The sequence below is a fragment of the Zeus faber genome, assembly GCF_960531495.2.
Source record: "Zeus faber genome assembly, chromosome: 4".
NCBI classification, from domain to species: Eukaryota; Metazoa; Chordata; class Actinopteri; order Zeiformes; family Zeidae; genus Zeus; species Zeus faber.
This window is the reverse complement of record NC_137191.1, coordinates 18,110,819-18,133,063: the sequence shown is the minus strand read 5'-3', so window position 1 is coordinate 18,133,063 and position 22,245 is coordinate 18,110,819. Positions and strand designations below refer to the sequence as shown.

Genomic DNA, 22,245 nt, shown 5'->3' with positions numbered 1-22,245 from the left:
GGTCTGCTAGGGCCAAATTAGGCTTGTTTTTTTTCCCAAGAGTTTTATGCTCTGTGGTTCTAGCGAGCGCAGAGAGGTTTTCTATTTCACCAAACACCAGGAAAACACAGTTACCTCCAGACATTGTAATAGGTGGCCGTGTACCCGCCGCATTATAAGAGTGTTCTCCGAGAGAGAGAGAGAGAGAGAGAGAGAGAATGGCAGAGAAAATCTCACCTGCCCTGAAAGTACAACTTCATCACTACTCTTGTGGTTGATATAGTGTTGTTGGAAACCTCACCTAAACTCTTATATTTGTTAAAGAGTGCCCGTGGATCTTGCCCCGCTGAACCAAAAGTGTTGATCCCTTCCAGCACGTGCACCTCCCACAGACTTCGCAAACACATTCACGGGGGGGTTCAGGAGTAATTGACGAGATACGGTATGTGCAGGAGAGCAACAATAGCATCGGAATATCCCGACAAACAAACAAGAACAGTGGCAGGATTATGCCCGCGCCCCTTATTCTCTCTGGCGAGCAAACAATGGAAGCAAGAATGATTAATTCATGAGTGGAACACAGTTATTAGAGCGTCCAAAGTGTACGTCGAGGTCACCTCATATCATTAAAAATGGATAAAATGGAAACACTGAGGGTGTTGAACCTGAACACGGAGAATCTGCCTCCACCTCCCCAAGGGGCTGCGCCTCCTTGTCCTCTTAAAGTGCTACCTTCTCTTTCTGCCGCTCCCGCTCTTCTCCCTTCGCCCAAATCCCTCCCGTCTTTTCAATGTTCAGCAGCCAGGAAGAAGGTCAATCAAGCTTTTGTTCCTCCTGCCAACTGTAACTACAACTCTCTTATTCGGTTCAACTCAGCAGTCTTCCCGCTACGGAATGGATTTGGAAGGAGGAAAAGTAAATGGTTTTGAAGAAAGAAATTGATTTATTTCTTTTAGTCCAAACTTTTTTCCTTCCTTTTCTTTTTTCTAAACCGCAGTTTTTCGTGATGAATGTTGCTCTTCTCGTTAGTATGCCGGTGCGATGTTTTGTCGGCGTAACGGCAACATACAGTCTTTTTCCGACAAACACACCGCTCTCCACTTTGGCTTTGTAAAAATTGTTATTGAGTTTCTACTCGTCGTTTTCCCTGTGTTTTGGCCATTCACACTCTCCCCCATCATTTTCATTCCACATCCTAATTACTACCTCCGTGTTTCACAAGGGGCGTCCCGGCCATTCCTTTTGTTCTCTCTCTCTTCCTGCGACCGCTCATCGCCACGACGAGCACCTCTTCCGCTACGCCTCCCTTTCTTCGTCTCACCCCATTAAACATTCTTGATTCGCGCGGGGCTGACGGCGTCGCGCCCACGCGGCCGGCTGTGCTTCGTGTCCATCGCCCTGTGGAGCTTAAAGCGGGGCCGGATTAAGGTGGCCAAACAAGGCGAGGGCCGCCCGCACATTCTGCCGCATCTGGGGGGGGGGCGACACGAGGGGCCTTGTCAGGAGCCGTGAAGAGCCACGCAGGCCACTCTTGTCCTTTTCTTTTCTTTTTTTTTTTTCATCCTTCCCCTTCCGTCCCTAAACCACCCTCCTTCCTCCAGAGCCTCCGCTGCCGTCATCACTCATCAACCGGTCACGGGGGAAAGCTACAGTGACAAATATCTCATTACGGGACGAGGGGGAGTCGTAGTAAAATCAATCCCTGGCCGTCAGGTTCCTATGGCGACAGGGGTTGGGGGCGGCGGGTGGTGGCCAGAGGATGAAATATCGATAGGGTGAGATGATGGAGGAGGAAAGGGAGGGATAGATAGCATATTGAAGGAAAGCGAGAGAGAGAGAGAGAGAGAGAGAGAGAGAGAGAGAAAAGAGGACGGGGGGCAGGTTTGAAGGAATTACATCACAGGATATCGTCGGCGAAAGGAATTTTGAGAACAGTCGGAGCCGTCGGTGCATCTGTGAAAGGGACGTGTCCGTCCGTAGCAGGTTGAAGTCGCAGCAGGATTTCCAGAGATGTCCAGAGATCTCACGCGGCGTCACACGTGCTGGAGCATTATGTCTCGTAGGAACAGAATGGACGCACGCGCTGAGGACGCTTCCCCCCGGTTGCAAGTTCATCAAATCGACTCAACGCAGTTGAAATTCCAAAGCAAAAACGAAAAGAAAAATGAAAAATTGTACGAAAAAACTTTATTTTGGAGAGTCTTTTTGATAGATTTGAAACAAGATGTCCTGTCTTGAAAAAGAAAGTGAACAAAGGGAAAAAGTGTGAAAATTCCAATGGCAGTTGAATATCGTCTTGTGTGTGTGTGTGTGTGTGTGTGTGTCTGTGTGTGTGTGTGTGTGTGTGTGTGTGTGTGTGTGTGTGTGTTGGGGTAGGAGAGCAGTGTGTCATTGGCAATAAAGACAAAATCCGAAAGGTGCGTTGCGATAGTATCATGAGAATACCAAGGACTTAAAAAGATGTAGATCAATGGTTTGGAATCTCTCTCTAATCCTTCATTATGCAAGTCAGATTAAAACGTAAGCACCTTCGCACCCCACCAGGGTGAGGAAAGGAAGCTCTTGAAAGGCAGCCATGGGTTATTAATATTGTTTTTCCTTTTGCTGGAGCGAGTGCTTTCTTAACCCAGGTTGCACAGCACATTGGTAGCAAACCACATCCAGGTAACATTGTCCGTTTTGCATCTCTCAAAGTTCGTGACCATCACCCATGATCATCGCTCGCCAAGTGGAGAAAGTTATTCCTCGCCATCATAGGTTCGGGCGAGCAGACAATGAGTCCAATCTGGCCACAAAATGTGCTGACGAGAAGAGGTGGAAAATCCAGGTTCGGGAAGTTCGAATTCCACGGGGGGGGATTTTGAGTCAACTGTGTGGATTTAGCACCAACTGCTGCGTGAAAACCAGCTGATCAGGGCGTGGTGAAGCAAAAACAAGGCAGGGATTTTTTACTTTCTGGACCTGGAATCATCCAAGTACACAAACACAACACAAAATGGATCGGCTCGTCGTGGAGTCAAGCTGCTTGCATTTCCAAACGCGAAAAATGCCACGTGTGCCGAAATGCCATGTGTTGGATATAGCTGGTTGAAATGATCTTACTGAGGTAGAAGCAGAAGCTGTTATCATCTTCAAAAGCGTTCCTTGAGTAAAGGGGAAACAAACAAGAACTCCTCCAAAACACAGCAGGAGAAATGACTCGCCACTTTGTCCTTCTCATCTTGTAGATGGAACCTGAGATGAGAGAGGTCCTGGTGATGAGTTGCCATGTGGTGTTGTGTTGTGTTGTGTCATGTTGTGTTGTGTTGTATCGCGATTGCTTGTTGACGATATGCTGACAAAACGCTGATATTTTACGACTCTCAAAAAACATGGTTTGGAATCCTGATGCCAAAATATGTGTGATGCTTGATATGTTTGGAGCAACTCGACAACTAGATGCTTTAGAAACATGTTTTACCAATTTGGGATCCCTGCCACACCGACACAACCCCTTTGACTCCCATTAGGTCCCTGGTTTAAAATGACACTGGCAGGTTGGACGTCCACTGAATTAACAGCTTGAAATTAATTTACTGTATATTCTGTGAGCAATTTCTCCTTTTCAGGAAATGCTCTTTGGGTCTTTGAGTGTTTGAAGGTTACGGCGAGTCTTGCAGTACCGTGGCCCCCAAAAACACCAACCAAACAACATAAAGACACAAATCCTGGTCTGGATGAAAAAGATAAAAGCACCATCAAAACAATCTTCTCTTTCTCTTGACATAGGAAACCTATCCGTGAAAGAATATGGAAGTCCGTCTCCTTCTTTTTCGAGACATTTTGTTCTCAGACGGAAAAAAAACCAGACGAACAAACAACGGCAAAAACATAATCTTCTTGGCAGTGGTATTGTGTGTCGAGAGGCAGGAGCAGCATGAGAGCTATGCTGAGATATGTTTTGCTATTGGCAGTAGTCAGCCCAAAGAAATGTTCTACCAAATGTCACTCTTTGGTACCTTGGACCTCATTCAAAAAGATGGCTCTGAAATTTCCACAGCTCCGATTAAAGCTGCGGGGGAATTCTTTCGTAAATATTAAAGGGAGCAGCTCAGACAAGCAAAAAAAAATGAATTATCGCCAAAAGGGGAAAACAGGGACTAGGTTCAATCTGCCTATAAGGAATGTGAAGCTGACATCACATTGCCAGGGCAAGCCGCCCTATTTGGGGGATCACCCGCATCGACTGTGTGTGTCTTTTGGCATTTTAGAGTTAAAAGATGGCTTGGAAGTGTTTTTGGGTTAAAAAAACCGCCACAGTGTGTTTGCACAAGTAGTATGTGTGTGCTCAATTTAAGGCCAGGTCACAAACCTTATAACATTGGTGACGGAGGTTCGTGAGGAACAGTCGCAAACCTTCTCATCCCCAGGGACGAGAGGTTTGAGATGAGATGAGGAGAAGTATACATCAAAATCCCTCGTATTACCGAGGCTCACATTCGTCCCTATCCATAGCGAATCTCAAATTACCAATTCGACTTCCACGATAACTTCATTTGTCTCAAAATCGAAAAGCTCAGTTTACAAATGCAAGATGAATGGTGCTACATTTAGGTTGACAAACGGGTTGGGAGCAGGCAGTCCCATCGAGACATGTTTACTGCTACTGGATGGAAATATAGAAAACATTTCATTTAGAATGTCAAACGTGCAATGGAAAATATGAAATGACTTTCAAAGAATTAGGGTTACACGCCCAATTTCAACAGATTTGAGCGTCTGCCATAAGGTAAGCCATCGCCTGGTTTGTAGACCATACATTTTTCATGTGGTGAAGGTTTGGGAGAAGGTTGTCGGTGTTTGGGCGAGGTGACTAACTGTCGCTGTATTTGACTCACTCTATCCAGCCACATGTTCGCTTTCTCCTCCTGTTGATATGTTGTCGAAAAAAGCAGGTAACTGCAAGCTTGGACAAAGATTTGTGTTGTGGGTGTAGAAAGATCCTCTTTGCGTGTGGTTAGTAACGCTCCATCTTACATTGAACACTTCAAATAAATTACTTCTCACAGCAAATTTCTTTGTGCGCCCCATTCTAAGGTTTCACAGAGGGGCTGTAATGAAAAGGATGATCGCAAATTTTAAGAGAGTAATCATTCATCCGCAAAGGTTTACATTGGGGTAATGTTCCCAACTAGTACTGATGAATGTTCTGGAAGTCGCTTTGCATAAAAAGTGTCCCCTAAATGACAAAATCCTAATGCCCGTATGCAAATGTGGGAAGAAGTGCTACGACATACCAGTCATTTTATCCAGTTCAGCCAGAGTCTCTTGGTAGGAGTTGACAAGCGCTCCGTAATGCGTTATCACCTCCTTTCTCAAGTTGTCCCAGTGAGGGGAGAGCTCCCCGAGCTCCCTCAGCTCCTGCACCCTAAACACAAACACACGGACAGGAACATCGGTAAAGTAGCAGGGATATTACAAATAAAACAAAAATCATTGGACATACTTTCAAACTTGTTTTTAATAAGTTGGCAGTGCTGGTATGCAACTATATCATATTAAACATGTCAAAATGTAACTATGGCTCATAGCATGCTGCTGCTGCTGCTGCTTCTCTGTTTATAGTTAGAGTTCATGATTAATAACTTAACAACAATTCTTCTTGTTTTCAGCTTGATAAAATACTGCACGCTGTTGTTGTACCTGGTACAGCCTCGGTTCCAACTGTGGAATGAACTATAATGAACAGCGTTGGGAACAGCACTTTAAATGTATTTTGTGTGTACTAATCAGTAGACTTTGGAAAGTAACATGTAAAATCTGACATTTTCAAAGGCGATTCTTCAAAAATGTTTTATTTGCAATACAATTGTATAGTTATGTTGCAATGTCATTCTTTCCACAAAGGCCAGAAAGAAAACTTTAGCCAGACTGAGTCTTTATCTACAATTAAAAAAAACCAAAAAAAAAAAACCCACGACAACTATTACTCGTGCTTCCGCGAATGCAGGTGCAAATAAAACAAAATGGGATTCATCAAACATTCATACACACACCTGTGAGAGCTATCCTTGATGGATTGTGAGAATGGATGAGTCAAGAAAGTAAACAAAACAAAATTGAAAATTTGCATCACAGACGATCTGAACTTCATTTGAATGGTAAATTAACTGAACAAATTAACTGACGCTGGGGGCCTGCGCTCTGCAAGGCTGGAGATAGACACAGTCGCTACTCACTCAATCACCCCCACCCACATTTATATCCCAAAACTAATGCATTTTGTTGTGGAATACGTGGTGACTATTTAAATTCATCCGCAAGCACCTTGTGCTGTTCTAGCTACACTACTTACACATTCCAACTTTACTTCTCCACTCCTGCCGTTATGCCTTTATTATTTATTATGTATTATGAATGTTATCATATTGTTGCTATACCCATAGGGTGGCGTGGGGTGGGGTGGGGTGGGGTGGGTGGGGTAGTCTGCACTTTGGGACCAAAATCATTCGCAGACATACAAAGCAGCGAGCGATGGGGCTGATGTCCTGCCTGCGAGCCGAGCCGGATGTAATGATCGCATCTTCATTAACATCTGCTTGGCAGACGCGCGATGGAAAGATCTCTTTCACAAATGCCCCTCTAGCATCCATTGAGAAGTAAATTGCCGTGATATCGCAGAAATGAGAGTTTATAGAGATTCAATACGGTATTCATGAAAACAAACGTACACTGATATACAGTATGCTTTGCTCTTATGATAATGAGTCCAATTTGCAGATGATTACACCTCATACGACTGAGCGGCTGCCTGTGTGAATACCCGTTGTTTGGACTGAGTTTTAATGCAGGGCATAATTGTATGAATACATAATTACCACAAAAAAAAGACAAGACAAAAAGATTAATAGCCTGGCTCTCTGGTAAATTCTGCATAAATAAGTATCTTTTTCAAGACATGTTTGAGCGGCTGCCTCAAAGTGGTGAGGGACAGAAACACAAACATGGAAGCGTCAAACCCCAAACGAGTCGTAAGCCGGACCTGAAACAACGAGGCAGACAGCAGTGGGTCTTGCAATGTAAAAGTGTGAGCTGATGCGGTGAGCAATTCCCATCTCATCTTTCGTCTACCCAGTGAAATGGGGTAGCTGTTCTCAAAAAAAAAGACTTCTGGGTGAAAAATGAGAGATGACACATAAAGCAACTTTCCTCTGGTGTCTTTTTAGTTGTAAACAGAAGTTCTACAATGAACAGCCTCTAGGCACGGGGCCACCACACGCTGGGCGCCTTCACCAAGGTGCTCCGCAGGAGGCTGTAAGTAAATGAGCTATGCTTATGGAAAAAGAGCGACAGACAGGTCTCCTTTTCACAAACAGTAACACATGCATTCCTGTAGCGTGGCCATGAATATGCTAAAAAGGTTGTTCCGGAAAACCTTATCTCCCCCACAGAATTAGAAATACATATTTTTCTGATTTTGGAGGTGAACGTCAACGGCAGATGGTCACACATGTTGGTTTCTGAAGCCTTGTTGACACAAAATCCATCGTTGAAACATTTACATTTATTCATTTAGCAGCTGCTTTTATCCAAAGCGACTTACATGAGAGGCTGGAAATAATCAAAACATAAATCAACCATTGGAGCAACCACAAATTTAAGTGCATGAGCACCTGTTTCTAAATTCAATCAGACACAAGAGCAACATAGCTGTAAGCAATCAGACTAAAATAGTGTTACAAAGTTTTTGAGGTATTCAGGTTTCCCGAAAAATCTTCAGCTGTTTCTTGAACATTGTGAGTGTCTGCACAGAGCGTAACGAGCTGGGGGGCTCCTACCACCACTGGAGCTCCACGCATGAGAAGAGTCTGGATTGAGAACTCATTCCATGCAGTGGAGGCACCACCAGCCGCCGCTTATTTGCGGACCTCAGGGAGGGAGTTGGGGTGTATATGTGTGGGTGCAGATCCAGTGACTACGGTGGCCCTGAGAGCTCAACGCACTGCAACTTAAAAAAAACACATGCAAATAAATAAAACACAAATGCAAAAGCCACAACATAACTGCAACTTCAGAAAACACATGCAAATAAACAAAACACAAGCAAATGAACACATGCGTTGCAAATCCAGACGGGTCGAACCAACTGCATAGCAAAACGCTTTGCAAATACGAAAAACACAACCGCAATAACGGAAAACACAAACACATTCAGATAAGATAAGATAAGATAAGAGAAGAGAAGATAAGATAAGATAAGATAAACCTTTATAAGTCCCACAACGGGAACATTTTCACAGCTAATAAAGGTTTACTGTATCTTATCTTATCTTAATGTTTTAGTGTTTTCCGTTAATGCAGTTGTGTTCATTAAATAATTAATGGAAATCACAAATGCATTCATGGAAAATACAACCTGATCGACGGAAAACACAACCGCATTAACGGAAACACAACCTCATTAACGGAAAAAACAAATGCAATTACAGAAAACACAAACACATTAACAGAAAACACAACCGCATTAATGGAAAATACAAACAAATGAACAGAAAACGCAAATGCACTAACAGAAAACACAACCGCATTAACGGAAAACACAACCGCATTAATGGAAAATACAAACAAATTAACAGAAAATGCAAACGCACTAAGGGAAAACACAAACGCAAAACCACATTACGGAAGTGGCCCCACCATCACAGAAGTGAGCCACTGCGGATCATTATCTGCAGTACAATACAATACAATAAAAATATGTGCAATTAATAAATAGAAAAAAACACTTTTATATCATTTTACATTTTCATCTAAGCCATTTAAGCGTGATATTCCAGAGAAAACACCTTCTACCGGCTCCGGGATTGTGTGGTGTCGTTCGCGAACGATTCAAATCTTTTGGGTGAATGAACTGAACTGAATCACTTCCTGAAATGATCCGCTCATCAGTCAGTTCAGTTGAGCGCTCAGTGAGTGAGTGAATCCAACTTTTTCGGCCAAAAGATTGGAATAGGATAGCATAAAAGAAAGACGTAGTACGGCTAAGTAAGGACAAAATAAATCTGTTGCACGCCAACAAGAGGCCAATGTTAAAGAAGACTGATATTGAAGGTCTTTTCGAGAGTGGATTGCATGTTGAGATGGATGTTACTGAGGTCTCTGTGAGGCCTACTCCACATTTCACCCAAGTTTAAATCAAACACATTGTTTCCGGCACCACTTAGATGAAAGTGGCCCCTAATGCTACCAATGTGCCATTCAAATGGCACATTTGAATAACTAATCAAATGGCAATGTTCTCCGAGTCGAGTCTAGGAGACCTCGGAGGATGCGATAGGGGTGCAATGCTCTTTAACAAATTGCAATATTTTAGAGTAATCTATACCGTCTGTCTGTACGCCTCGCTTAACCATTGTTATTTGTTCATCTGATTGTTGAAGTACGGCCACTCGCCATGACAGACCTGTTATTTGGTGCCAGGGAGACTGCAATAGGGGTTAGGTTGGGATTACGGTGATTACAGTGTGAATGAGGGAACTTGTCCGCTTCCCAAATGGGGATGGAAGGGGGAAATAAGGTGAGAGTGGTACCTTCTATTAGAGCACTATTGTCCTCAGAAGGTGAAGGTGGGGGAAAGGAGAGAAGCTGGATATGACTGTGAATTGATCCAGGAAATAATGTTCTTGACACACATGTACCAATCTCATTTTATATACTTCAAAGAAAGTAGGGAATTTAATCAGCTAAAATTTCCTGGGATATAATATATTTACTGATATATATATCATTTTAGATAATATGATAGATTTAATAACAGATTTACAAGTAAATATCATTAAAGATCATTATCTTTCTGATTATGTTTCTGATTTAATGAGTCATTTGTGATACACTTTGTGAAGAAAGTGTTTATCTTGGCCTTGAAATCACAATCTATCCACTAAGGAAATGTCAAAAAATAATAATAATTTAAGAAATTAAGACATTTTGGAATAAAGGAAACAACAAAATAATAAGCACCGGGGGATGAAGGCAACGTTGTTATAAAAAGGCTGCAGAGTGGTGCAGGTGGGAGACTGAAAAAGCAAAGCATGTGTTCGGTAGAGTGGGAAGAAAAAATAAAGACAGTCCAAAAGACAGTAAACAAACGACAAAGGTTGAGGGAAGGGAGTGGCTTTAACGCTGAAGCCACACGACAGAGTTTAAAGAACACAATTTCCACAGAGCCGTCACGTCGCCGCCTTTATTTCACGGTGCATTATGGGAGCCGTTCAATTCAATCACACCGGGCTTTGTGCTTTGGGTCAAAGCAACCTGCGCGAGCGAGCCGGAGAACAAACTTTTCTTCCCAAGGCACGTCAAACCTATGGATAGCTCCGTTCTTATGACTGCGAACCTTAACAACAGCCCTGCATTATTGTAATGTGCATGTATCACGATGAATAGGGAAAAAAAAAAGCTCGATAACAAAGAAAGACCAGACGGCCCCAAATGAATTCTAACGAGTCCAAGTGACGCCTAAACCAGACATCGTGCAGATTAACGTTTGGTAAAGGTGTCTCCTTCGTCCTTTTGTCAAAAAATAAATAAATAAATAAATAAATAATAATTATGAGCAATCTGTAAGGCATGGCAGAAAAAACAAACTGCAGGGAAGACGCACAGACCGAGCCGCCGGCCTCGAATTCATAACAACGGCACCGATTTATGAACACGCGGCGGTGGAAACGACGTCGGCCGTCGCGGCCATTTAATTAAGACGCAGTTAATTGACATGCACTGGATCGAGCGCACTGAATTCACATGCACGCGGGCCACGCCTGACAACCTAAAACGTTATTTATGCGACACATAACTCACGTTCCATGGTTAATGCGCGTCAAATTCACTCCTCGTGCCTTCCAATCTGCTGTGTGGTTTGTGGTGTTATTGGACCAGTAAAAAACTAATTTGTTCTCGTGCTGACAGCGAAGTGAACAGTTAAATTCTTGGTTTGCTAAGAGTGCAGCGCAATTACAAAACACCTTGTCTCGCATAAACATGGCCTGCGCCACCATGAAAGTAGGATTAGAGATGATTGTTTAATCAAGATGGAAATCATCTGGGAGTGTTTTTTGGATAAGCAGCGCCTGTGGTGCTTTTCTTTGTACGAGCACGAAATGCGCGCGGCACAATATGAATGTCTTTATTAATGGAATAGTGTTTGCATTTAAAAATGGAAGTTTTGTTTGGATTTTATATGCGCATAATGGCTTTCATGCTCATTTATTACCGATGGTGTTGTTTTGTAATCTGTGTTGACATCTTTGCTGCTTGGGTCTTTGGTATTCCTTGTGTTATTGCAGTAACAAATAAATCACCTGTGTGTGTGTGTGCGCGTGTGTGTGCGTGTGCCTGTGTGTGTGCGTGTGTGTGTGTGTGTGTGTGTGTTTATATGGGAGTGTGTGGTGTTTATCAAGTGTTGGCTTGAATTCCGAGGAGCTTGAAGAATGATCTGACTTGACAAACCCTGGTCTGGCTTGAGGGGGGAGGCAGTCTGATTGATTGACCGAAGCTCACTGGCCTGTTCCCTCCAAAGCAGGGGCAGAAGCGAAGCGCAGAAACGAGGGCCGGCTGTTTTGGATCGGCACTGTACCCATTTGGAATGGACCCCAAATATCCTATTTCACTCGAATCGATGAGCGACGACACAAAGCGATCCTCGGCTGGATGCTCCGGGCGGCACCGCGGGACGGCTCTCTTTATCCTTCAGGTGTGCTGTCAATCACTTCCAAAGGTGTAATTTGGTGTCGGGAGCTCTTGTGGATTGTGAAATTGGGCGAAAGCAAGCAATCAAAGCTGCGGGTCGACTTTAGGAGAATCAGCAACGATCTGGCGAAAGTGTAGCTCTGGCCAAATAACCTCAGGGTAGGAGAGCCAGGGCCAAACAAGTCAACACGGCAGTTAACTGCAGCGCAACCTTTATGTCTTCACTATGTTGAAAATTAATTGAGAAGCGTAAGAAGTATCTACACGGCGATGGAGTTCGAGACGGTAATTAATAAGACTGTAAGTGGCCTTATTACCTCAGGAATTTCGTACAATAGGACGCCATAAGGGAAATGATAAAGAATCGGATCGCTAAGAAGAATCCAAAAATGTTACTTTGAATCAGTAAAATCCTAACATAACACCTAACCCCCAGCGATAATCGCCAATAGAAGAGTTTGGTAATTGCCGAAAGAAGAGAGGGATCAGAATGAGGGACCAGGACATTCAAACAATGGATTGCTGAACTGGCAGGAGAGTGTGAGTGTGTGTGTGTGCGCGCCCGCGTGTGTGTGCATGTGTGTGTGTGCGCGCCCGCGTGTGTGTGCATGTGTGTGTGTGCGCGCGTGTGTGTGTGTATGTGTGTGTGTGTGTGTGCGTGCGCGCGCTGTGCGTTTGAGGAGAACAATGTTCATGCTTCTGCAGCTGTGTGTGGGAGCGCAAGCCTCACCAAGCCTCTTTGAAGTGTTAAAAAGACCTGAATTATTCAGGCTCCCGTATGTACACCTCAAACTCTTAAATCATAATTTATGCCGGTGAAATGTCACTTTCCCAAAGTTACACACCTTAATGGAATTGGCAGTCCCCGTTTTAATTCCGGCTCCGCTTTTGAACTGAACTCAAATGGTGACGGATGAGTAAACAATCCTACCGCGAGGTTCATATCTGGGATTCCAAAACATTCAGTAACAATGTTGATGTCGCCGCTGCGTGGCTTTTTTTCGGAGTCGCGGCGTCATCGTACCTTTTCATGTCTTCCTGAATGTACAGCGACAGCAGCTGTTTGGGGACGCTGAAGGACAGCGTGCACTCCTCCATTTGTTCTCGCACCAGCATCCACTTGCTGTCCACCGTCTGGAACCTGTACACCTTGCATACCGGGTTCTTGAACACTGAGATGGAGAGGGAGCAAGGGGGGAGGAGGAGGGAAACGTTACGCCAGGGGGAGGGAAAGAAAAAGTACCCTGGGCCAACGTCAAGCAGGCAATGACAAACTACCTCGTCAACAAAAACAATTCCCACCGACGCGGTTCCTCCGCCGACGCCGCAGGATCTAAACCAACTTTGATGGGAGGGAAAGTCAAGGACGCAACTGTCAGGGAAGCTTCAAAAGTCTGCAATGAAATTCTATAATCAATAAACTGTGTTTGCTATAGATAAGGGGTTTTTCTCGTCGTCCCAAGATGCAGATGCTGCATCCTTTTTCCCCCGGTTTGCAGCCCTGCAGAATTTAAAAATGGAAAAAATTTGGAGACCTTATCCTCTTACTCGATGCCATATTATTGCATCCATTTCCATTTTAATTGCTTGTTTATTGCACGGCAGCGGGGGAAAGACAACTGGTGCTTTTCCAAGCTCCACTTGGTTACCCCGAGCTCCCCACTTTCTCAACTGATCCTAATTCAAATTTAGTCCAAACTCCTTCGTTTTGCAGAGTGGCTAATACTGTAGCAACAATCGAAAGGCAGGGAACGGGGAAAAATGCTTTAATACTCTTATCTACATACTAGCAGCAGAGGGCAAGAAAAGCTGTGCGCCTCGAGCAGTGTTTACTGCGTCTTTTCTTTTCTGTTCTTCACTGCAGTCCGGAAGGAAGTCGCTCAATAGGAAGTCAGTGTCGGAGCGCCTCTGGTAAACAGCTGACAATCCAGCCTGTGGCCCTTAAGGATGCCCCGACGGGGGGGCCGGTGGGGCCACGGCCACCCTGATACAAACATTGCCCCCACCCCCCCCCCCCCCCGCGAGTCGCAAAAATCTTTTCAGAAGCGATGGCGTTTAATTACTGCATGTATTAATAGTTTTTATACTCAATTTCTTCCCAGATACAACACTGTGATATTTGGAGTGGATGGTTTCTCCAGGAAGGTAACTGACTGCTACAATATTTTAGCAATTCCACACGCCGTGCACTGGCTACGCCAGCACAGACCTTTGACACTGGTGAAGGTCCCCTACCTGAACAGCACGATAGAATTCAGTTTTTGTGAGCCACCCCAAGATTTTCACTGCCACCATCTGGCCGCCCCTATGAAATATTTCTCGGGGCGCCACTGGTGGCCGTCCAGCATGCATGTAAGTACAGCATAAATAAAACTGGTCTAGCTGCATTCGAAGTGGAGGCAAATCACCTCATTTCAGGTTGGGTAGAAATAAAAGAAAAGCCCCACCAGTCTCCACCCCTCCAGCTAACGTATACATGTCATTTAACAACCAACAAGGGTACACATGTTGTCCTACTTCTAGGAAGAGGCGGAGCCTGGATCCCTTTGTTATAAAGTCTCTGGATCTGGCTGCTGTCCTCATGCAAAAGTCATGAAAGGGTTTGAGGTTAAATGGTGCCGTCGTCTGCTCACGAGGGTGCAGGAATTCTTAACCAGCGGATTAGACGTCGGGAGCGATTTGTGCAAGGTTCACTGGCATGGAACATGCAGGAGGATGAGTACAAATCTGAGATTTCCAAATTGGAGTTTTTTGGCGGTGAGTACTGTAACAATGAATTTGATTGAAGGACCGGGGCATGAATTTGTAAAACACCATGTGTAGGATATTATTTTGCGTAGCTGGTCTTAGATTCTTAAAATGAAATAATATGAAAATAAAAAGAATACAGAGTGCATAATAACAAGGTGCTTTGACCTAAAAAAGTAAAGTTATCTTTCTGCCTTGACATTTATTTCCAAAGCCTCAATGAGTAGGTTACTTAAGGTTTCAAGTAGAATATTAAAGTTGGGTTTTCCTACGCCACCAACTTGCTCCTTTCCAGATTGGCGATTCAGTTTAAAGAACTTTAAACATTTCATTTTCTCCCAGGCAGTGAACCGACTGCATTGTGGAACACCAGTGCAATTATATTTGATGAGGTTTTATGAGGCGCTCTGAATAAGGAACTACTTTCAAATCACAAAATCCTGCAAACTCTGTCAACTTGAGAGACCAAGTTTTGGAAGCTGAGGAAAAAATATTGAGTTGGTCAAAATCCAAATCATGTGGGGTATGCAACAAAAAGTGTGGAGATCTTCATGTAAAACAATGAAAATATGAGCAAAAATGTGTTTTTTGGGGCAATTCAATTCAAGAACTTTAATGTCATTGCACAAGCATTAGGAGCATTGCAGTTGCGTCGATCTCAAATGGTGCATTTGTGTTAACTTTACACATATTTACAAAGAATGAATAAGACACGAATGAGATAAGAGATGTACAGAATCTAAAAAGTACAGAATCCAAACAGTACAACAAAAACGCAAATGTTTCATGAATAAGCGCCGACAGTGGCTCAGGAGGTGCAGCGGGTCTTCCAGTGATCAGAGCCTCGTCGGGCTGCCACCGCCATCGATGCATGAACGGGCGTGTGAAACCGTTTCACATAACTCCCTTTTAAATACTTATACAAGGCCTTTTTCTCACAGTGGAGCTACTTGAAACGCTCGCGTGTGGATGAAAGTGTAAGTGAGGAAGACTGAGGAAACGTGGCCAGATGGAGAGATTGAAGGGAGGTGGACGTCGCAAAAGAAGGGGGCCGCCGACTCCCAGCGCCATCACAGAAGCGGATTAACCTCCGAACTCCCCGCTACCACCGCGCTAATCTGGCCGCCAATCACACCCCTCCGCCTCCTCTCCACCTCTCACCCCTCTTAAGGAAATTACTCCCCCCCCCCCAGACACCCTGCACCTGCCACCCCGCATCCCCTCCTTTTTTAAAGTAGGAAAAGCGGAGGGCTAAATTGCATTAGTCAATCTGGCCCTGTCTTTGGCGAGGGTGTTGTTGTGACGCGCCGCAGCTGTGCACCCGCAACCAGCGCTGCCGCCGCCTGCCGGATAATCACGGAGGAAACAGTAAATGACAGTGACACCGTGACGACGGGCCGGGGATGGAACAGGGGGGAGGAGAAGGAAAAGGTGTGGGGAAGCGGGATGAAAGAAATAAAACCAAAAAAAAGAAGGAAAAAAAAGAATGATTTGGTTGTGTTTACCGTCTCAAAGACAGGCAAGGCAAGGAGTGCCGCCGCGTTTCCTTTTTCCCGTGTTGGAACGCTTGGCATGGAGTCTCCAGCTTATCTTCTGCCAGCCCACTTAGAACAAAGGAGGTTTACCTCAGTGTCGGACCGATATCCCCCCGCACTGGGCGCTCCATCCCTCCCTCCATCCCCACTCTGTCTCTCTTTCTAAGTCGCGCTCCCGACTTAAAAAAAAAGAAATCCGAGGACTCCATTTAATAATATAAATTCTTCAATGAAGTGGGGAACCGTGGTGAGAGCTCAAATCTTGTTAATTTCAAGGTTATTCAAGGACGTTCTAATTACATGCTCATGAAAAAGAAAGGAACACGAAGGAGGATTTAGACAAGAGGAGGTTTCTAAGGAGGTTAACAAGCATGGGCCGCAACTACACGTGGGTGAAATATTTCAAGTCGTCCGCTGAGGACGCGGCCGTGTCAAGCCAAGGCGAAGGTTGGAAGGGAAAACAGACGAGGGGGCGAATGTCGGATTTTTTAAACAAGTTACCGCGGGAATGGAATAGCAAAATTGCAGGTGTTGAACTAGGGGAACATACCGGGTCCTGTTTGCGGGCTGTTTTCTCTGTTGATGCAGGTGTGCGGCACAGACTCACAAATCAAGGCACACTAGGAAGAAAAGACAAAAACAGAGAAACAGAGAAGTTAACTGTTGATACTGCTTAAGCCTTCTTTAAGCGATTAACCTGTGGCTTATTTCTGAAGTCGAAATCAAACGTTATATATCGAATGAATGAAACAATGCAGAACACAAGAACACGAGATCCAATCTCATCTCATATGGCTGGTACAAGATAGTGGCTCATCAGGAATTAGCCAGAGACGCTCGATTGCCTAATTCTAATCTAGATTAAGAAAGATCCAAAGTCAATACAGTATACACTTTGTGAATACCCCCAAAAAAGCAGCATTAGTTCCCCAGCATGCATTGCATATACACATTGTAGATCACTGTGGGATCCGAGGACCCCCAGGGGTCGTTGAAGAGGTTCCAGGGGGTCCCCAGGAAAATAATCAATAGTTAGATGTCAGCATTGTTTCATTGACAAGATACTACTATTACATTTTACTATTACTATACTATTACATTGTAAACAATAATGACCGTTTTGATCATAGCTTCACTGGTACTTCCCTAACTATATTGCAGAGAGGTGATGAAGTTTAGACTAAACAATATCTAATAATATAATAAAAATAAAAATAAAATATTCTCAAAATGGGGTACCAGAGACACAGCCTGATCAATAATGTCCTTGATATGCAATACAACTATATAAATCACTTCTGTAGAACAATGGAATTCCTCCTTAATTGAGGCATTAAGATAAACAGAAACACATTAACGTTGAACAGAGCGCGTAACATGCACACACACTTACAGGACCGTGTTTGCATCAAGCCCCAGGGCTCTTTTTTTCTATAAATATCCATTTTCAGAGACCAATGTTGAGTCATTCTTAATGTAGTATGAACACTGCACCCTCTGTGCATCCCTTGTAATGAGCAGGTTGTTTTGTGCCGGGCCCCGAGGTTTCTTTAACATTAATGAGGTTAAGTTCCGACTGTGTTCGGGGACAGCAGGACCCAAAGGTCACAGTAAACAGAAAGAGACGCCACCTGTCCCATTGCTGCTGTGCCCACAGACCATGCATGTTTAAACTGCTGCTGTATCCCAAGCACAAGACCCCAATCAGAAGTAGGACATGACAATTTGGAGGAGTAATCTGTGTGCTTTTAGACATATATATTTCTATCTTTACTTTTCCGGGTTTCAAGGTATCTTTTTTGCTCTTTTGTGGTCTCAAAATGGCATAGAAATCAAAAAAGTCTTATGATAACCGAAAAACCAACCAAAAATCTAATTAAATAAGGTTTTGCTTTTACGTCATTAAAGCTCAAGAATGGGACTGTTAAAACAAGGGAATGCGCTGAACACCAAAGTCACATTAATTAATTCAGTCGACCAATTAATCCAATCGAGTTGCTAAACCAGAGGATCTCACGCACACATAGTGGCACATGGCTGGTTCCTCTGCCGTCGCCTTGATTTGGAGAGTCGCTCTTTTGCTCGTCTCCTACTGTATGTTTCATGATCTTGCTGCACAAGGCCGGATTCATCATCAAGCCACAAGTGACAACCAACAGTCTCTCTTCCTCTGTCAATGTCGGCTTTTCCCGGCCTGACGGACCACTTAACGCGGCCCGACAGCCGTTCCATGTCTAGCTGTCTGAAGCCGCCCCCAGAAAAGGGATTTAATGACTCCTAGGGACAATCTATCACCTCTGCTGGTTAGCAAACTGATCCTGAGCCAGACAGATGTATCCTACCGCACTCACACACCGACACACCCAAAACCACGGCGACCACACACACACACGCACGCACGCACGCACACACACACACACACACACACACACACACACACACACACACACACACACACACAAAGAAGGCCAATATACACTTCAAACATGATACACTTGCCTCTGCAAAATGAACAATTAACAAATATCTGCCCTTGAAATGAAAATGATATACGTTGGCGGAGGATAGCAGCTGTTAAAGGTGTCCCAGCGTGTTTCTTGTCTTCCCTTTGTGATGGGTATTTGATCAATAAACAACTAAACAGATCAGATCAAAGGGCTCCCAAGTCTCTTTCTTGTCTTATCTGCCAGTTCTTCTGGGGTCAATTGTATATTCATCATACACTGATAAAAAATAATTGGCGCCCTGGCCTCAGCGCTACCCCACTTCCCATGCACACAACGAGGACAAACACAAACACATTAACACCCGCACACTAAACACGCACAGAAACACAGACAAACACAACTAGGGCAGGTCCAACACGATATTTCCCATACAGTAGGTGAGGCTTCAGCCCCCATTCAACCTCCTCTCCTTATCTCGTAAAAACCGCGTCACATTGAATGCAAAATAGACTGCCAGGGTAACTCTTGTACACACATAAACACACAAATACACACGCAAACACGCACGCACTAACAAAATTATTCTAGGCGATCTTGGCAGATTGTCAGTGACACCGTGGAATCGGGTGCAGGGAAACATCCCTCAACCTGTAGCAGGAGGGCAGAAATGGAAGTCAGTCATCCATGTAGGATCCCCTGGTCAATTATATAACACAGTGATTCATACACACACACACACACACACACACACACACACACACACACACACACACACACACACACACACACACACACACACACACACACACACAAACACACACACACACACACACACACACACACTTGCATAGGCACACACCGCAGAGTAGGGAAAACAAGCTAATTAAAGTAAAAAAAAAAGTAAAAAAAAACAACAACCAAAAAGCCCACACCTATCTTCCACCCGACACCACAGTTCATTTGCATTAAACAACACGCAGTCCACAGGGAAAATATGCGCAACCCGAATACATACAACTTTGTTTTTTGTGAGCTGACATCCCATGTGGGTGACACAATCTTCCCTTCACAGTCAATCTCCGTCGTGAGGGTTCTGCTTGGCCCCGCTCTCTTTCGCTTCCACTCTCTCTCTCTCTCTCTCTCTCTCTCTCTCTCTCTCTCTCTCACTCTCTCTCTCTCTCTCTCTCCCTCTCTCTCTCTCACTCTCTCTCTCGCTCTCTCTCTCTCTCTCTCTCTCTCGCTCGCGGTCTCTCTCTTCCTTCAATCCACTGCAGAGTAGGCTTGGCAGCATGTGCAGCATTGAAGGGGATTAGTGGGGAGAGGAGGCGGGATGGCCACAGTCGGGATATATCTGCCACTTGGCCGTACGAACTGAAGACTTGACTGATACCGGAACAGTTGTCCCTCAGTTCTTGATATCTCTCCTGCAGACCTATCCCCCTGTATATCCTACCGACGAGACACTGAGCATCTAAGGTTTTTTTTATGGCCACAAATGGGAGCATTATTATAATTACGCTCACAACACCACACTACAAGTTACTAAATCCCATTGAGGCTACTGAGCAGTTGCAGTCTAATCCTATAAGCATTAGCAGTAGGTAACTGGAGCAAAGGGACTTATCTCTTCTTTTCTCTCTTTGTCTCGGCCTGTCCTCCTGTCATCTCACCTTCTGTGCTGGTACGTCAGTGGTGATGTGGTCCGCGTCCACCTCCTCCATTTCCCCCATCTTCAAACGACTCACCACCACTGTTCCCGATGCGCACACACCATCAGACGGCCTGAGATGAGTGAGAGGAAGGCAGAAAAAAATAGATGTACAGTATAAGTCTCTTTTTAGAAATCAATTTTTTTGTTGAGTGTTTCCCACACAGAGGATTTGCCAGGGCAGGCTGCCCAGGTAAATCTGCTTTATAGTGCGACCGGCTTTGTGTCACATTAAATAAGAAAATATGAGTGTCAATGTCAGTCTCTTTTTTTTAAGTAACCTTAGTTTCACACATGAGAATTACTGAATGTGCAGTGGTTTATCATGTTTCTATTGGGTTCGATTCGATCTACTGGGTTCAACCATGATTGGGTTGTAGGACTAGGCCTAGTTTAGAAGGTGCATACTGGATATTTATGGTGCATTCATATGGTATTCATTGGTGAAGCATCAGCTTTTGCAGATCTTGTGGCTAAGATTTTGTAATTCTGATACATTGTCTTGTGTTTTTGTTGTCATTTGTTTTTTTTCTTTTGGAGAAAAGTACGAGGATCTGGACAGACCCTTTTCCAGAAGTAAATTTGAGACCTGCAAAAGAAACAATGTTGCTGGTTAAATTGTATATTAACATTACATAAATCTATATTTTCATTGGCGATGCCCCTCTCCACTTCAAGTCTCTACGTACAGGGTCCAACACTTAAGTTCAAGCTTGTTTCCAGCGTGTGTATGAGAGTTGTGGAAGTTATGACTGTTTGTTGACAGTCAATCACACTCGCTGGTGGACTTGCATCGTACACTGTAATTAAAAACCTTTGCACGGTATTCCCTGAAGCTAGTTAAGGATTTAGCAGCCAGCTCACACAGAAATAACGGCTTACCATTGAACCTGTAGCACAACACTGTAGTGTGCTGGGGTAGGTGGTCCGGAAGCCTCCCAGCATGCCACAGGGTTAATGGGTTTATGGACCCAAATTCAATTAGATTGTGTTTACTAGTCATTTACTATGTTGCTATACGCTTCAGTTCTTCAGTGTTGTACAGCACAACATCGGCGCCATCCACCTACACCCGCGTCGTCTGCCCTTCACTAAATGGGCTGCAGCCGAACAAAAGAGACTGCCTTCCCCATTGGGCCAGGTTATGGCTGTTTAAAGTGATGCCTTTCGGCCTCTACAATGCCCCGGCAACCTTCGAGTGTCTCATGGAGAAGGTCCTGGCCAACATTCCTCGGGGTTGCTTTGCGGGTGCCTAGGCCAACCTGTAGGACATCTTTTACGCCTCTGCCTGGTTCGTCTACGACTCCAACAGAAGAAATGTCACCTTTTCCGGCGGGAGACGGCCTCGAGGACTGGGGCGAGGCGACGCCATTGGTGGCGTCCCCTCCAGGCAACTCCAGGCCATGGTGGCGGGCCTCCAGTCGAGAGCCGCCACCACTGCCAAACTTCTGGTCAGTGAGATGTTCTGCCATTTCGATGCACTAGAGGAATTACACAGTGACCAGGGGGGGGGACTACAAGGCTGGAGTGTTCAGCAATGTCTGTGGGCTACACTACTACAGCTACAGAGCGATGGGCTAGTTGAGTGTTTCAACCGCACCCTGGCAAACCAGTTCGCAATCCTGACCAGCTGCCAGCAGCAAGACTAGGACTTGCACCTGACCCTGGTCCTGTGGGCAGACAGCAGTTCAGGAGTCCACAATGTGCACCCGGCAGTCCCGGCTGAGCCCCGGCTCAGTGATGCCAGAGCTCACCAGAAGCAGGCCTAGGTCTCACTGCAGGGGAGAGGACTTGTACCCCTCAAGTGTGGGTCTACAGCCCTGAGCGTAACAAAGGTTTTTCCCCAAAGCTGACGAGTCAGTAGGTTGGACCCTGTATTGTACTGGAGAAACTGTCGTGGGGAACGGGGTGTGACTGACCACACGGAATTATGTGGTGGTGCTCCACCGTGACCGGCTTGCTCCCTAGCGACCCATGGCTCTGTCTGAGAGAGAGTCTGGGGCTGAGTGCTAGCCCCAGACTCCCACACCACCCCCTGTTGTCGCAGAGGAGGATCAGAGGTTGACCCAGTGACACTATTGGCTTCCCCAGCACCTTCGGG

The 22,245-nt window shown here is 44.9% G+C and overlaps 1 protein-coding gene across 1 annotated transcript in view; it reads right to left on the bottom strand.

Moving 5' to 3' along the window:
• Positions 1 to 22,245, bottom strand: part of inpp4b (inositol polyphosphate-4-phosphatase type II B) — a gene marked incomplete at its 5' end in the record, with an annotated part of 143,559 nt that overhangs the window by 33,447 nt on the left and 87,867 nt on the right. Inside the window, 4 exons of the mRNA XM_079999460.1 lie at positions 5,256 to 5,386; positions 12,731 to 12,878; positions 16,540 to 16,609; positions 20,107 to 20,218. Of these exons, the coding sequence (XP_079855586.1) occupies positions 5,256 to 5,386; positions 12,731 to 12,878; positions 16,540 to 16,609; positions 20,107 to 20,218 (461 nt within the window). The remainder of the gene's footprint in view (positions 1 to 5,255; positions 5,387 to 12,730; positions 12,879 to 16,539; positions 16,610 to 20,106; positions 20,219 to 22,245) is intronic.